The sequence below is a fragment of the Triturus cristatus genome, chromosome 8 (assembly GCF_964204655.1).
Source record: "Triturus cristatus chromosome 8, aTriCri1.1, whole genome shotgun sequence".
NCBI lineage: Eukaryota > Metazoa > Chordata > Amphibia > Caudata > Salamandridae > Triturus > Triturus cristatus.
In genome coordinates, this window is record NC_140591.1 from 835710306 (window position 1) to 835726383 (window position 16078).

Below are 16078 nucleotides of genomic sequence, written 5' to 3' on the forward strand. Positions count from 1 at the left end.
AAATATCTGACATAGTGTCATGTGGTAACCTTTTTGTTGGTGTCATCATCCCTGTGCTTGCGGTACACCCTTATGAGAAACTCTTGTGAGAGAAGCAGAGACCAAACCGTGTCATTTAATTCAGCCTGATTTGTTTTTGCAGATCATAATGCTGAGCTCAGCAACAGAACTACAAAGTTACATCGAGAAAACACAATTGACGCAAGAACTCGGGGGCACTCTGGATTACTGCCACACGCGCTGGCTTTCCCATCGCACGGTACGTGGTCTCCTTCACAGTAACCATAAATGTGCTCTAGCTTGCTCCAGCCTGATTATAATTCACGCAGATGCAGTTCTCTCAGCTGGAATGACGAGTTTGTCTCTGTGGACCCAAGTCATGCAAGGAACGAAGCAAAAGCAATTACTTGAGGCGTGGTATATATTCTGCGTATAGGCAGGGGAACTGTGTGGTAAACTGAGTTTTGTTAACAGACAGACAGAGGAAAGAAATTCCAGTAGGGAGTGCCTCTTTATTTATTACATTGTATACCCACCCTGGCCAATGGAAGAATTGATCAATGGGAGGAGACGTAAGCAAGAATTTAGTATTGACCGTTGCCAAATAGCAAATGCATTTGTACACATCTTCTGAGGATAGGATCTCCCCCATCTAACCTCTCTGTATGAGCTTCTGCTCTGTTTACCTACTGTATATTTGTTTTGTTTGGTTGTGCAATTATCATACTGAGTCATTTTTGTGTCTCTGTATTTGAAAGGCAATCGAAACCTTTGCTCTGATGGTGAAGCACACTGCTCAGATGCTGCAATCTTTTGGGACAGAACTGGCTGAAACTGAACTGCCAAATGACGTGCAATCAACCAGCTCGCTTCTCGCAGTGCACACTGACAAGAAAGACGGCATGAAGGTATGTGCGCGTGGGTGACGGTGCGCTTGGTGTGTACTTATACCACAAAAATAGTCTGTCCTTTTTACACTCCCCGAATTACCTCTAATGACTGTAAGTCACATATGGCTTTAAAATGTAGGTAGCACCTCTAGACAGCAGTTGGTATTTCACCCATACATATTCCCCTAGGAGGAAAGAGAAAAGCCTACAGTTTCTGAAGGTTTGATAATTACACTGGAGGGGGTATGTTTTGCTCCGATGTGTAAATTACTTGAGGGTGGGGGTTGTGGCTGTTTTTTCCTCACTGATCACGTTGGCAGTGCTTGTACTGCACATGGATAAAAATAGGAAAGTGTGTCATCTGTGCTAAATGTACTTTTCTTCCCGCAGGAGGATCTGAGGATAGCCTTAAAGCAGGGACATGCAATTCTGGAAAGCATCAGGGAGCCGGTTATCAAAAATCCTGAGTACCAGCTGAACCAGGATCAGCGTGACAATCAGACTACTGTGGAAAGGTGAGGTGACAGGGAGTGGATGAGCACCCTAACCCCAGCCCGCCAGGAATATCCGTATAAATCCGTTCGGAAAATGGAGTGTCTGTATAGGAGGATGTATGTTGGTATTTGTTTTTTCAAAACATGCTCTTTCCAACATGATGGGCATTTTGAAAATGGACAATGGAGAAACTGAAAAATGGGGTCAGTATAAGCTGTCTTAGACAAATAGTCTTCAAAAATCGTGGTATTTATTTTCTTCCTGAGTAGGGGTGATTTTCAGTGTATCTTTGAAAGTTGGTACAGAGTTGGAGATTCCACATTGTGTCCAGACATTCAGTTTTGTGGATTTTAAGTTTGTCCATAAAAAGATATAACGCCCATAGGTTACATTCATAGTGTGATAAACGAATATCATTTTTTTCGGTCATGATTTATAATGGCTTCTACTGCTCTACTCCAGCTACTGCACTTTTGGATTTTCAGAATCAATGGACCAGTTTAATTCTTTCCAAGTCAGTCATAGTCTTAGTTAATTAAACATTAAGAGGCTTATCAGAAGAGAAGAAGCTATTGCACGAGGATGCAAAATGTTGTATTAGACTCAAATAGGCCTGCATATAGGGAAGCTCCTATATTCTGTATTAGATAAAATGGATTCTCTCCCTAGTTGCCGTGATACCTGTTGCTCAGCCTCTGTGTGTGACGTCACAGTATGTTTGAGTGCCTGAGGGATCAGTTAGAGAGCTGGCTGAGCAGCAGGAGGCTGCTCCTGGTCGGGCATTGATATGGCATTTACATGACATCTGTAACCTGGAACAGAGAGTATTATCTCCATTTAAACTTCATTATAAAACCTACGCTACCTGCCTACAGAGGGCCATTTTTTGATTCCAACAATGACGACAAATGGAGAACTAACCTACGCGTGAACAAAGTTTGAAGGGGAAGATCAAGTTTACCTGAAACTAGTGAAAGGATATGAGAGAGAAAGAAGATAAAGTCTACAAGAATCATCTAAGAGAAAGGAGTTTAAGATCAAGTTCAATCTAAAAGAAAAAGAGAAGTGAGATTGATGCCTGCAAGAAAGAAAATACGCCCTGAAGCCCCACCAGTGTCATCTCCATCTGACAGCCTGCAGTCTACTCAAACTGTGAGGGGCATTTTGGACTTTCAGATGTATCCTGACTCATTATCATGATTCTGGTACCAACAAGGTTGGAGTTTGATTCTGTTTACAGATTCATGCTAATTGATGATCCTAGCAGTTTGGGAGTGAATCAGCAGCATGTGCAGACAAGAGTGAAGGGTGAGTCATCCAAAATTCTCCTGCGGTACTGTTGGGCAGGGTTTAGACCGTGGGACTTGTGAGCCACTGACTTTTCATTTTGATGGGGCCCATGCAGTGTGGTTTCATTTTAGGGGTGGAGGAGCGCCCACAAAACTCTGCCAAAACTCTGGATATTTGGGTGCATCTCAGACCTGTGAACAAATGCCTTCTTACATGTGAGGAGGTCTGTGCTGCACTAAGGCGGCATGTTTTTTAAATTGACTCGCATTCTGAGTCTCTTTGCTGAGTCCACGCAACGTTGGCAAGTAATGCATGCATTCTTTGAATTTTACTGCGGGCAGTGTGTGTGCACGTTCTGTCCTCATGATCTTACCTGACTAGATCTTTCTCTTTATGACGCTTCATCTGCAATACCAACTCAATCAGATTGCAGTGCTGAGCGAGGGTAGCTGTGACGTATTCCTTTGGAACATGGAACTAGGAATACTATTGGCTCATTGTAGCAGCCAAGTGTTTGGATGTACCTACTGGAAGGTGTATGATGGCCCTGTTCATGATGGTGTGAGAGCACAATGCAGGAGGATTACAGAGCTTGTTTTATATTGGATTTTGCACTTTGCACGTGTCTGGGAACTGTGAACATTCAAGTGAGGTGGGTCTATTTTGGTCTCGCTAGGAGCAAGAAACAGAATGGTACTATTTTATTTCTTATCTGCAGCAAGAGTGCGATATTGATGTGCTTGGGTGAGATATCGCTCACCGGTGTGGAGGACTTGACTTTACTTGCAGGGAATGTTATTAAAACTGTGAAAGTCCAATGTATTTTATTAATGCGATGCTGAATATTAGGAGCTATGGCATGTCACCATTCTATACTGGTGAGGGGAATATTGTATTACTTGCTATGTTATGTTTTAATGTAATATTATGCTAAAGGGATTGCCTGAGGATATTTTGATGATTTCTGAATTGGCTATCGTTTTATGCTTTAATTGATGCCATGTTGAATTTGTATATGCAGGAGAGGATGTGTGTACGTGTAGTGTCTTAGGTCCTGCGTGGCATAGTGTGTATAATGAGAATTTACTTTATTTTGGGACGAGTGGTTTTAAATTTATACAGTGTCCTTGGTCCTGCAAGGTATGCAGGAGAAGGGTGTACTGCTTAGTTAGATGTGATGAATGTATTGCCATTTATGTTAAGTTTATGTAGTGTCTTGTGATTTAGGGACGAGCAAGGGTTGAAAGAAACCCTTTATCTACTGCCTGAGTGTTTGAGTGAGGATTGAAAGATACTCGTGTTCTGAGTTTATATAATGTCCTATGTAAAGATGAATAATTAAATCAAAAAGATCCACCACATAGGTCTGACTGTGTTCAGGGAAGTGTGTTATTCATCCTGGTGTGAATGCACACGGTGTTTACTTAAATACCCCTCACACACCAAAAGGGCCCTTGGTATCATGCTTCATCATAGGGGTCTTCCCGCCCCGTTGCGGGACGGGGCGTGCTACCACCTGCAAATACGCAGGAGCACTGTTTTAACAATACTATGTGTAGTGATGGGGTAGTGAGAGGAGGGGTCGGGAGTGAGTATGGGTAAGTGATTTAAAAAGGACCAGGCCTCACAGACTTAAAAAACTTTAATAGGTTGTCGAGGCTGGACCTGTTAAAAAAGTGAAGCAGAGATGTCTTGCCTATAATGAATGTGCGGATACTACTATTAAGTCAACATGTTTCAAAGCAAAGGCTTCTTCATCAGGACTGAAAGATCCCCTCAGTACTCAGTATGTTGAATTAACCAAATGGGTGTGCTATATACAAAAGAAATAAATGAAAAATGAAAGATGCATGAGTTTTATGCACTTAATACGATACCCAATAGTACCATGTATGTGTTAATCTAAAAGAGAAAGTACAATTAATAGCGCTTTCCCATGCGTAAACACTCGAAATGTACGAAAGGAAAATGGTTAAAAAGGTGAAAAAATCACATGGTGACTGTAGCGTGATCTTAATGCTATTGATACCGTGGTCTGTCAGTGCGAAGACCTGTGGAAGAAAAAAGGGACACACGAGACACACATACATAGAAAAGAAATCACACACTCTATTTATGTGGCTAGGGTAATTGCTGTAAGGTTCGTAAGTACATGATGTCATCAGTCATTAGATAATACATACTATGTCATGTAGGAGGTAATACTCCATGAGCCTCTTGTAACAGGTAGAGAAGAGTGTTGCCAAATGTAGCTCTGTTAAATAAAATAGGAGGGATAAGTTTGGTATATTGCTGGCTATGGTCTGAAGCCTGCAAACACAAATACACTCTCCAACGGCTGTGCCGTACATTGCTGGCGACGGACAAATGCCTGCAAACACAAATACATTCCCCAACGGCTATGCCGTACTTAATTTCTGGTCGACTCAGCCTCGCCTCAAAATAACGCCAACCTGCGGTTCCGTGATGGAAAAGGAACAGCGGGAAGGGACTATTTATGCTGCCATTAATTGGCCTTAGTTGTCTGCACCTGCCCAAAAGGAATGCCCTTTCGCCCCGGAAGTGAAAGTTACTGCAAGTTCCGGCGGTGTCCAAGCGTCAGGCAAGGTTGCCATAGTGACGCGTATGTTTTAGCGGAAGTGGGAAAAAAAGCTGCTACCAAGCTTGCAGCTAGAGCGTGGCGTTGTTGCGCTGGTTACGTTTGTTAGAGGCCTGGGAAATGTATTGGTTCAGGAAACTAGCGGAGTTCAGTGAGACCGATGCCAGGGTTGTAGTCTGAGCGCCGTGGTATAGTAGGAGGATCTCATCATATACCTAAGGAATATGAGCGATCTAATAGAGGCACAGTCCCATAATCCCCCTTCCCAAATCAACTATATGGGAATAGCCCAGAGTATATATAAAAATATAAATATATATATCCGGGGAAATCAAGTTCTTGTAGCCAACACACTACTCAAAAGGTACTGTTGAGTTAGTCTAGAAACAAGGTCAGAGAATGGTCTCCGAAGATCATATATGGAGAGAGAAGAGGCCAGAGTATGGTCTCTGGGGGGCGCTTCAAGACAGTCGCCGTAGATGGTGTCTGGTGAGTTAACCATTATAAATCTATGAAATTATAGAGTACGGAACATGGTCAATGTTATCGTTCAAGAGGGGAAAGGTTCATCAAGATAGTTGGGCCCACGGGATGTCGTCATTAAGGCCAGTGATGTTGGTCCCCAAACGGAACACCCATCTTTGTTCTTTTTATAGTAGATCTCTCTCATTTTGGATTTGCTCAATGATGGTCCATTTCAAATCGTCCACTGTGTGGGTCATGGTCAGATAGTGGTTCGCCATTTTTGTCGTACTTTTCTTACAGCGTACATTACTCTTATGTTCGCCTATGCGGATTTTCACTGGTCTTGATGTCATGCTGACATATTCCAGTCTGCATGGACATGTGATGATGTACACCACGTTTTTTTGCTGTTACAGTTTGTACATTTTCTTTGCTCCCAGACCTCTCCATTGGTGAACGTGATATTTCTGCTTCGCTTGATGAGGCTACATGTGCTGCATTTCCCGCAGGGGTGATGTCCCTGTACAGGTGCGAGGTTGAGAAAAGGTGGGTCCCTCTCCTGCATTGGTCATGGTCTCATGTGGACCAGGATATCCTTTAAATTTCTACCTCTTTTGTGGGAGAACATTGGTTTTGGAAAATTGAATTTACCACAATTCAGTATTTTCCAGTGTTTGTTTATTATCTTAGACACTTGGTTCGAGTGACTATTGAAGGTGGTTACACAGATAGGTCTCGTTTCTTGTTCTCTTGGGGGATGGTTCTCCAGAAGGGCATCTCTATTATTGTTCCTTGCTCACTTGAGCCCTTTCTTCATGATACGTTCTGGGTAGTTACGTTTCAGTGGTTTGTCTTCCAGATCAGAGGCCTGTATCTTGAAATCAGTGATTTTGGAACAGTTTCGTCGTAGACAAAGGAATTGTTCATACGGAAGGTTATCCCACAGGTGCCTTGGGTGGAAGCTATTATATAATAGCAAACAATTTTTCACCGTAGGGTTGAAATGGGTCGTTGTTTTCAGACCACCACTTTCGGGGTAGATATTAAGGTCGAGAAACACCAGGTTGTTACTGGAGGCTGTGTGGGTAAATTTCAGGAAAGGGTTTTGCTGATTGAGCCACACGATGAAGTCCTCTACTGAGTCGGTCTGAAAACAACTATTTGAAATGTACCATCATTGAGCAAATCCAAAATGAGAGAGATCTACTAGAAAAAGAACAAAGATGTACGTTTCGTTTGGGGACCAACATCACTGGCCTTAATGACGACATCCCGTGGGCCCAACTATCTTGATGAACCTTTCCCCTCTTGAACGATAACATTGACCATGTTCCGTACTCTATAATTTCATAGATTTTTAATGGTTAACTCACCAGACACCATCTACGGCGACTGCCTTGAAGTGCCCCCAGAAACCATACTTTGGCCTCTTCTCTCTCCATATATGAACTTCGGAGACCATTCTCTGACCTTGTTTCTAGATGAACTCAACAGTACCTTTTGAGTAGTGTGTTGGCTACAAGAACTTGATTTCCCCGGATATTTATATTTATATATTTTTATATATACACTGGGCTATTCCCATATAGTTAATTTGGGAAGGGGGGCTTAAGGGATTGTGCCTCTATTAGATCGCTCATATTCCTTAGGTATATGATGAGATCCTCCTACTATACAACGGCGGTCAGACTACAACCCTGGTGCCGGTCTCACTGAACTCCGCTAGTTTCCTGAACCAATAAATTTCCCCGGCCTCTAACAAACATAACCAGCGCAACAACGCCGCGCTCTAGCTGCAAGCTTGGTAGCAGCTTTTTCCTCCACTTCCGCTAAAACATACGCATCACTATGACAATCTTGCCTGACGCTTGGACACTGCCAGAACTTGCAGTAACTTTCACTTCCGGGGGCGAAAGGGCATTCCTTTCGCGCAGGTGCAGACAAGTAAGGCCAATTAATGGCAGCATAAATAGACCCTTCCCGCGGTTCCTTTTCCATCACGGAGCCGAGGGTTGGCGTTATTTTGAGGCGAGGCTGAGTCGACCAGAACGTAAGTACAGCATAGCCGTTGGGGAATGTATTTGTGTTTGCAGGCATTTGACCGTCGCCAGCAATGTACGGCACAGCCGCTGGAGAGTGTATTTGTGTTTGCAGGCTTCAGACCATCGCCAGCAATATACTGAACTTTTCCCTCCTATTTTACTTAACAGAGCTACGTTTGGCGACACCCTTCCCTACCCCATTACAAGAGGCTCATGGAGTATTACCTCCTACATTACATAGTATGTATTATCTAATGACTGATGACATCATGTACTTACGAACCTTACAGCAATTACCCTAGCCACATAAATAGAGTGTGTGATTTCTTTTCTATGTGTGTGTGTCTCGTGTGTCCCTTTTTCCTTCCACAGGTCTTCGCACTGACAGACCACGGTATCAATAGCATTAAGATCACGCTACAGTCACCATGTGATTTTTTTCACCATTTTTACCATTCTCCTTTAGTAGATTTCGAGTGTTTGCGCGTGGGAAAGCGCTATTAATTGTACTTTCTCTTTCAGATTAACACATACATGGTACTATTGGGTATCGTATTAAGTGCATAAAATTCATGCATCTTTCATTTTTCATTTATCACTTTTTTATATAGCACACCCATTTGGGTAATTCAACATAGTGAGTACTGAGGGGATCTTTCAGTCTTGATGAAGAAGCCTTTGCTTCGAAACATGTTGACTCTATAGGAGTATCCGCACATTGTAGGCAGGACATCTCCACATCACTTTTTTAACAGGTCCAGCCTCGACAACCTAATAAAGTTTTTTAAGTCCATGAGGCCAGGTCCTTTTTAAATCACTTACCCATACTCACTTCCGACCCCTCCTCTCACTACTCCATCACTACACATAGTATTGTTAAAACGGTGCTCCCGCCAAGTCGCAGGTCATAGCGCGCCCCTTCCCGCAGCGGGGCGGGAAGACCCCTTTGATGAAGCACGACACCAAGGGCCCTTTTGGTGTGTGAGGGGTATTTAAGCAAACACTGTGTGCATCCACACCAGGATGAATAACACACTTCCCTGAACACAGTCAGACCTATGTGGTGGATCTTTTTAATTTAATTACTAAGTACTAGAGGAGGACGTATCCGCCCTAGTGTCCGTGTACGACACTACCTCTTCACTCCCTCGTCTTGTTATATAAAGCTATGTAAGGAAGAACCAGGGTTGTAGTTTTCCTCTGCCTACTATTTTTATGCGGTTGAAAGAGACCTTTTATATGAACACATGATGCCCTAAGTTGGGATGAGTGTGAGTTGAGAGACGCCCTTTACCATTTTATGTAGTGTCCTGTGTAAGGATGAGCAAAGGTTGAGAGATACCCTTTGCCTTCTTTTTGTTATGCGGTTGAAAAAGACTCTTTTATATGTTCACAAGATGCCCTAAGTTGGGATGAGTGTGGGTTGGAAAATACCCGTTGCTTACTTTTTGAATTTGGGTTGAAAGAAACCCATTGTGTATGTTTATTATTTCTAAGGGGGAAATGTGTTATATTCTGTATTAGATATAATGCATTCTCTCCCTAGTTGCCATGATACCTGTTGCTCAGCCTCTCTGTGTGATGTCACAGAATGTTTGTGTGCCCGAGGGTTCAGTTAGAGAGCTGGCTGAGCAGCAGGAGGCTGCTCCTGGTCGGGCATTGATATGGCATTTACATGACATCTGTAACCTGAAACAGAGACTATTATCTCCAATTAAACTTCATCATAAAACCTACGCTACCTGGCTACAAAGTGTCATTCTTAGATTGCGACCGGAGGCTTCTCTCCCCGCTCACACAATGCCTCAATTAAGCATTGGTTCATTCGCTCTAAGTTTTATTTATTTAGGACTGGCACATGCAATTGCAGCCGTCTACATCACCATATGTAAAAGATGTGCCTCTCTGAGCTTTTGCTATGGTATAATCTTCTGTTTGTACCTAGCTTTGCTTCTCTGTCTTTTAGCTTTTGGGTGCGCGCTTGATGCCAGATTCTCATACCTGGTTTCGAAATCGGCAGTTTGCAATAACTGTACATGCTACTGACCATCACTGGAGACAGCTCTGTTGCTTTACTAATATTCAGCTAGATGGTTCCATCTTATTCTGAGTAGTATTAGCTGGACGGTCCTTGCAATGAAAAGCAAGTAGAATTAATGTCATGCTTTTAACGATTGCCTCAATTTGAAAGTAACATATTACCCACTGGAACTTCTGCATCTGTTCTACTTTCATGGGGATATGTTTTGCACCTATGATAGTGATAAGGAACATGGGTTCATAATACATTTCAAATAGTCTCTGCATGTGCATTATTTGGATAAAACATACCACAGTAATAATGCTTCTGAGGGCATGCCACCTAAATCCATTAAATGACATCCTCACATGCAGAACTCTGCTGTCAAAATATTGTTAAAATGTTCCTGACTGGACCATATCAGGCCTGCTCTGCACTCTCTGCATTGGTTAGCTTATGAGGGCACAGTGAATTTCATAGAGCTGAGTATGTCCTCTTTGCTTGTGTTGGTGTAGGCTATCACTCCATCCAAAAGGTTGCCCCCTACAGGCTTTGCATTAGGACCCTCCTTTTGGCATCTCTTTACTGCAAGTCACATTTGGGTGCTTGGCTATTGCCCTGCCAGCTGTCCTGCTGTAGAATACCTTGTTGGAGACTATCTGACGTCTGTGTAATCTCTTTGAATTCAGAAAGGTCACAAAGACATGGAAGTGTTTCTAATCTCAGGGTGTGGATCTCTCCCTCCCTTTTATTATGGCATGTTCTGAATGATTATTGTCTTAAGATGTATACAGACTGTAATATGCTGTTCTCTGGTGCACAAAACCTCAGGCATGGGTGCTGCGTACAAGTTCATAAAACCAATTTCAGTATTTGAGTTTTCAAAAGACCCACCAACACAGAGAAATCTTTTCTGAACAATGGATTGGCATATTCTCTCAAAGCTGCATTCAGATACCACTTGAACTGAAAGGTGTTTGTTGTAGCGGCAAATATAATCCACGAAGAGTCAGGTAAGGTTGCTAGATTAATTTATTTCATAAGAAGAAATCCAGTCGATGAACCCATCCTCTAAGGACCTCCATCCCTGCAGCTGCGCGTGCAAGCACATAACAGTGTTCTGACACTCACACAGTGACATTTTATCTTGATAATGATGATGGATAAGGAACATCCTTAAATGGCCGTAATGAGGATCATATTACAAATTGGTAAAAATGGCATTGTGTGCATTTATTGAAACTAACCTGGCTCTTTCAATTCAGGTCCTGCTCTTGCTTCAGGCAAAACAACTCATGCAGAATTGCCTTGTGACTGTGATTCAATGCAGACATTTAAACGTTAGATTCTTAAGTTAACCCATGTTTTATTGGTTACAATTCTCTAAAAAGGCTGCAGATAATTCACAGATTCCATGATATTCTGAAGGGTTAGGAGGAGAAGCACAGTATGACCCTTCCCTTTGGTATCATGGCCATTGAGTCCCATTTTTGATACATTTTGAAAATCCTATTGTTAGGAATTGTGTCTGATTTTCTTATTTATATATGGTCTTAAAGGTTTTGTCTTACACCAACATGCTAACCTTTGGATGTTTGGAACCCTTACCACATTTATTCGACACAGTGGTGGTTGGTAGTATTTGGGTGGAACCAGGTGATTGTAAGGTATATGTGCCAGGGTGCATTTCAGCTACAATAGTGTGAATAACTGTGTAAACTGAAAGGTAATTTGTTTATCGATTTTCAGTATCATAGTATTTTTGCACTATAAAAAGCTATACAAATGTATATAAGTTATGCACTTGATACTGACCAATTTTATTGCAAAATATGAGAGGCTGTGTTCATCAGCGAGGTTTTGACAATGAAAGCAATTACCTTTGCTGCATGCTTTACATTGTAGAAGGCGCCTATGAAAAAACTGCTCATATTAATTTCCGTGTTCATAGTGTGACATTCTTCGTGTTCATACAGGCTCTTGGGGCAACTAAATGAAACGGAAACTGCCTTTGATGACTTTTGGTCTAAACATGAGCTAAAACTCGCTCAGTGCCTACAACTACGGAACTTTGAACAGAACTTCCGCGAGGTAAGAACGGCTTCTGTTGTGGCACGTCATCGACTTGTAATTACAAGGATGTATTCACAACAAATTCTTCTGGCAAAAAAACTATGCCGTTACTTCGTGTCATGTCAATACTGCTCTAATTCTTTTTTCGTATTATTCGCCGTATATCTTAACATGCTAGACTAGACCATTGCAATAATATAGTACAGTCAGTGCCATTCAGGGAACACCTGATGGATTAAAAAGGTGCTGAGTAGTACAAGGATGATCCAGTTACTGTTTATCACATGTTTATATGAATCATTCAGTGATTGCCAATATAGTCTAGGACAGAGCCTCTCTGTCAAAAGGATCTCTGGGTTACTATTTGTAAATGCATTGTGGCCTTCAAATAAACTGCAGGGTTTGCAAAAAGCAGGCCAAACATGGCATCTCAGTATCACTTTCTTAGCTGGTGTATTCTTTCTGTTTGCCAGTATACTCTGAATGCTGAGTCATTGAAGGGTGATGCATCTAATAGTAGCACCCGCCTACTCTGCATTTGTCACCTGAAGGTAGCCACAGTTTTGTTGGGAAGGTATAGAGATGGTGTGGCAAGTGGACACTTAATTTGTCCATAGCAGAAGACCATACCTGAGGATAACACCATTACATCACTCTTGTAGTCCACTTATGGTATTCGCACCTGTAACATGATTAGCTATGTCTTAAAAACAAGCGACTTTTGCACCAGCCTGAACTGCCTCTTAGGAGGGGGCTCATTCTACACCACACCCTTTCCTGATGATATTATTCCAAAGTGCTGGACCTACCCCCTCCTACCCATAAACTTTACTTAGTATCCCCCCTATAGGATTGGGTTGCTGAGTGTTCGTGAGTTATATGTATGTGTTGTGTGTGTGAAAACATATCTGTCGGTCTCTCTACAATTTTTCTATTCTGGTATGTCTCAGCACACCTCAACACATTTGTAACACATAATTTCTGCCACAACCAGCACATTGAGCATAGTACCTAAATTCTGAGAAATTGACACTTCGAAACTGGTAGAGACAGTTCCCAAAACCAATTTGAAATGGCCAACCCTAAGAAAATTAGACATAGAGATGCAGGGGAAAAGGAAACAGACAAAAGAGAAAACAAGAGGAGTGTCGGGATCACGAAAAGAGTGGACATGGTGGGTTATCCCTGTAAGAAAAAAAGGGTATCTAGAAAAGAAAAATGAAGAGGAAGAGGAGACAGGGAAACAGTATAAATTAAAAAAACAGACAGGAAAACAGAAAACAATCAGTGGTAAAGCCATTAGGCCTAGCTTGCATTTTGAGTATTTACTAAAACATTCAAGAAAAACTTACAAAAGTGAAGAAAGAATGTTTGCTTTTTGTGTACGCTGTATCTATGGCACAAATAATTTCATTAGTGATGACAATGTACTTTTCAAACATAGAATAGCCCCTCGTTTATTGTAATGCAAACACTCCATAGAAGGTGAAGCAGTGCTTAAAAAGCCTATTTAATGAGGTGAGAGAGACATATTCCTCTGGGAGGAACCTAATCCTGCTTTATGTATATTTTAAATAATTGGTAACATTAGGTTTTGCAAACGGTTGCATTTTCAAGCCAGACCTAAAATAGGGGCAAAAAGGTTATCCTCAGGAGAAAAATATGAAACCATAAATTGGGATAGGGAGATCGAGGGATACAAGGTCAACTGTACAACAAGACTTTATATTAAAAATTAAAACTTAGACTTAGTAGAAGAGAAAACGTTTGAAGCAATGAGAAGACTGATGTTTTAAACAATATAAAGTTAAAACTGGGAAGTAAAACTAATTAGAAGTAAAAAAACAGTTTTCTGAGGTACATTCTACAGAGGACCAGTGAATAGTTACACACTCACACTGCTTAATTGTGTTTCCCAGTCTTGGTGCTCTTTTGTCTTCCTGTTACTTGACTGCTCCGTTGTAAATCATGTGGCTTGGTGATGGTAAACTCAAGCTGCTAAATTCAATCATCCACCCGTAAACCTTCACAAAAGCCAATAGCAGCAATACATTATAAAGGTGAAGACACTCAATAGGATACAATATTACTGAAGAGTTGAATGGCAGTGGCACAGGAAACAGTCATATTGCATTATGGGAAGGCAAACGTATATTTTTATGTTTTTAGGTCGAGCCGGGCAACCCATGCGCTGCTCTGCAAGGCATGCTGTATTGTGGTATGGACTTGATGCCTCTCCCACTCTCCGCCCATATTTTTCATTGGCTTGTGTGATTGTCCTTTGGAAACTGTGGCTTTTCAATGGTCAATAGGCTAAATAGTCCCTCCTTAGTACCACCTTGTCTCAATTTGTTACCTCCCATGACGACACTCCCTGTTACATGTGTCGTTACTCGGTAGGCTTTAATTACAACCTCCGAGCACTATTTTGCTAAATGGTTTTCTGCCCTGCTGCTGCAGGCAGGACAAGCTCTCTTGCAACACATGGCAGCCCCGCCCCTTTCTTCAGACATGGCTAGCGTCAAGAATGGCCAGGCCACATTATCGTGAAAGGGCATCATGTGGTGCTTTTACAAAAAGAGCATTTCTTTGTCAACTTGACAAAAAATTCCTTTTTTATGCGCCCATTCAAAAAAGGGAAACGGGCTGGGAGCCTGCAGAAAGGAAACAAAACAAAACTTTACTGCGGCTCTCCACGGCTCAGCAGGGGAGCCCATACTACGGAATCTCGCCCCATAATGCTCAGCTGAGCCCTTTATTCAAACTTATTTTTGCCCATAACTCAGCCTGTGGTGGTGCTAGTACGATGGGCTCACCACAAAATCATACCGCACAGCATACTTTTAATTTCTAGGTTATCATGTGGGTCCTTACCTTAAGTTGGGGGAGACCCCAAAATCATCACCTTTCCCACTGTGAGATATATTTTAAATCCAGTCTTCCATACTTGGAGCTAATACTCTACAGCTGGGAGGATGTGTTTAAGGTTACTAACTGGCCCTATTACAAAAAAAAATCTTTTGTTTGGCAACTTCACAAACATATACTTTTTTTTGTAAAAGTGCCTCATACCGTGCTTACACTTTAATAGCGGCTGTGCCCGTTTCTTTAGCCGAGCTGGGTTTAACAAAATGGGAGCGCGCAGCAATTAACTGGAAGGCGTCATTAACGTAAAAGTGCGCATTCACAAAAATTGCATTTGCAATGCACAAAGTCTTGCATTTGCGAGAGTTTTTTATTGGCATTGTCATTTTCAATGCCAATAGCTCAAACTCTCATAAATGCGAGACCTATTGCATTGCAAATGCTTGTTCTTTTAGTCGAGAGTTTTCATTAAAATGTAAGGAGGTTCGCGGCAAGGACTCTTGTGAACCAGGATTATATCATCCAATAACTTTAATAAACAGTGATGCAAAGGCATATTCCATGATTCTAGCTACTCGACTGGGTCGAATTATTGCTAAATTAGTATCTACCAATCAACATGGTTTTAGTCCAGGAAGGGGTAGCACTAACCATATTCTAGCTACTCAACTGGGTCGAATTATTGCTAAATTGGTATTTACCAATCAACATGGTTTTTTCCAGGAAGGGGTAGCACTAACCATATCCGTCGAGTGATTACACGCTTCGATGCAGCCGAGGTTGCAAATGAGGCCATGGCAGTGGCACTGTTGGTTGCCGAAAAAGCATTCATCAGGGTCACATGGGAATATCTTTGGGAACTCATTGGATGGCTTGGAATGGGGATACTTTTTATAAATGCAGTACGGGCTCTTTACGATAAACCGATCTCCCGGGTACAGATGAGGGGAGGCCAATCTGGGTTTATCTGTATCGAGAGAGGAACTAGGCAGGGGGTGCCCCTGCTCTCCCCTATTGTTTGCGCTATATATTGACCCTTTCATCGGCAGGCTAGAGGCTAAACCAGCTGTAACACCAGTAATGCGCCACTGCTGGGAGACAAAAATGTTGGCCTATGCAGATGATATTGCAGTAGTTATGGCTAATCTGTATACCACCCTGCAGATAGTGAAGGAGGATGCTGCCGAATACGGCAAGCTTTCGGGGTATTCGCTTAACAGTCATAAACCACAACTGGTGGCAAATCTGTTCATACCCAATCTGGATCCGTGGATGGTCGTGCAGCCAGACTAGGTATAATGATCAGTTCAAAATTAGATCAGCTGGTTAAGAACAATAT

At 42.1% G+C, this 16078-nt stretch overlaps 1 protein-coding gene across 20 annotated transcripts in view; it reads left to right on the forward strand.

Annotated features, from left to right (window-relative positions):
* The window catches only part of MCF2L (MCF.2 cell line derived transforming sequence like), a 927044-nt gene that overhangs the window by 739941 nt on the left and 171025 nt on the right, over positions 1-16078 (forward strand). For all 20 annotated transcript variants that reach the window (XM_085622295.1, XM_085622305.1, XM_085622296.1 and 17 more), the window contains 4 exons: positions 143-259; positions 759-908; positions 1281-1405; positions 11778-11892. In XM_085622295.1, coding sequence (XP_085478421.1) covers positions 143-259; positions 759-908; positions 1281-1405; positions 11778-11892 — 507 coding nt within the window. The remainder of the gene's footprint in view (positions 1-142; positions 260-758; positions 909-1280; positions 1406-11777; positions 11893-16078) is intronic.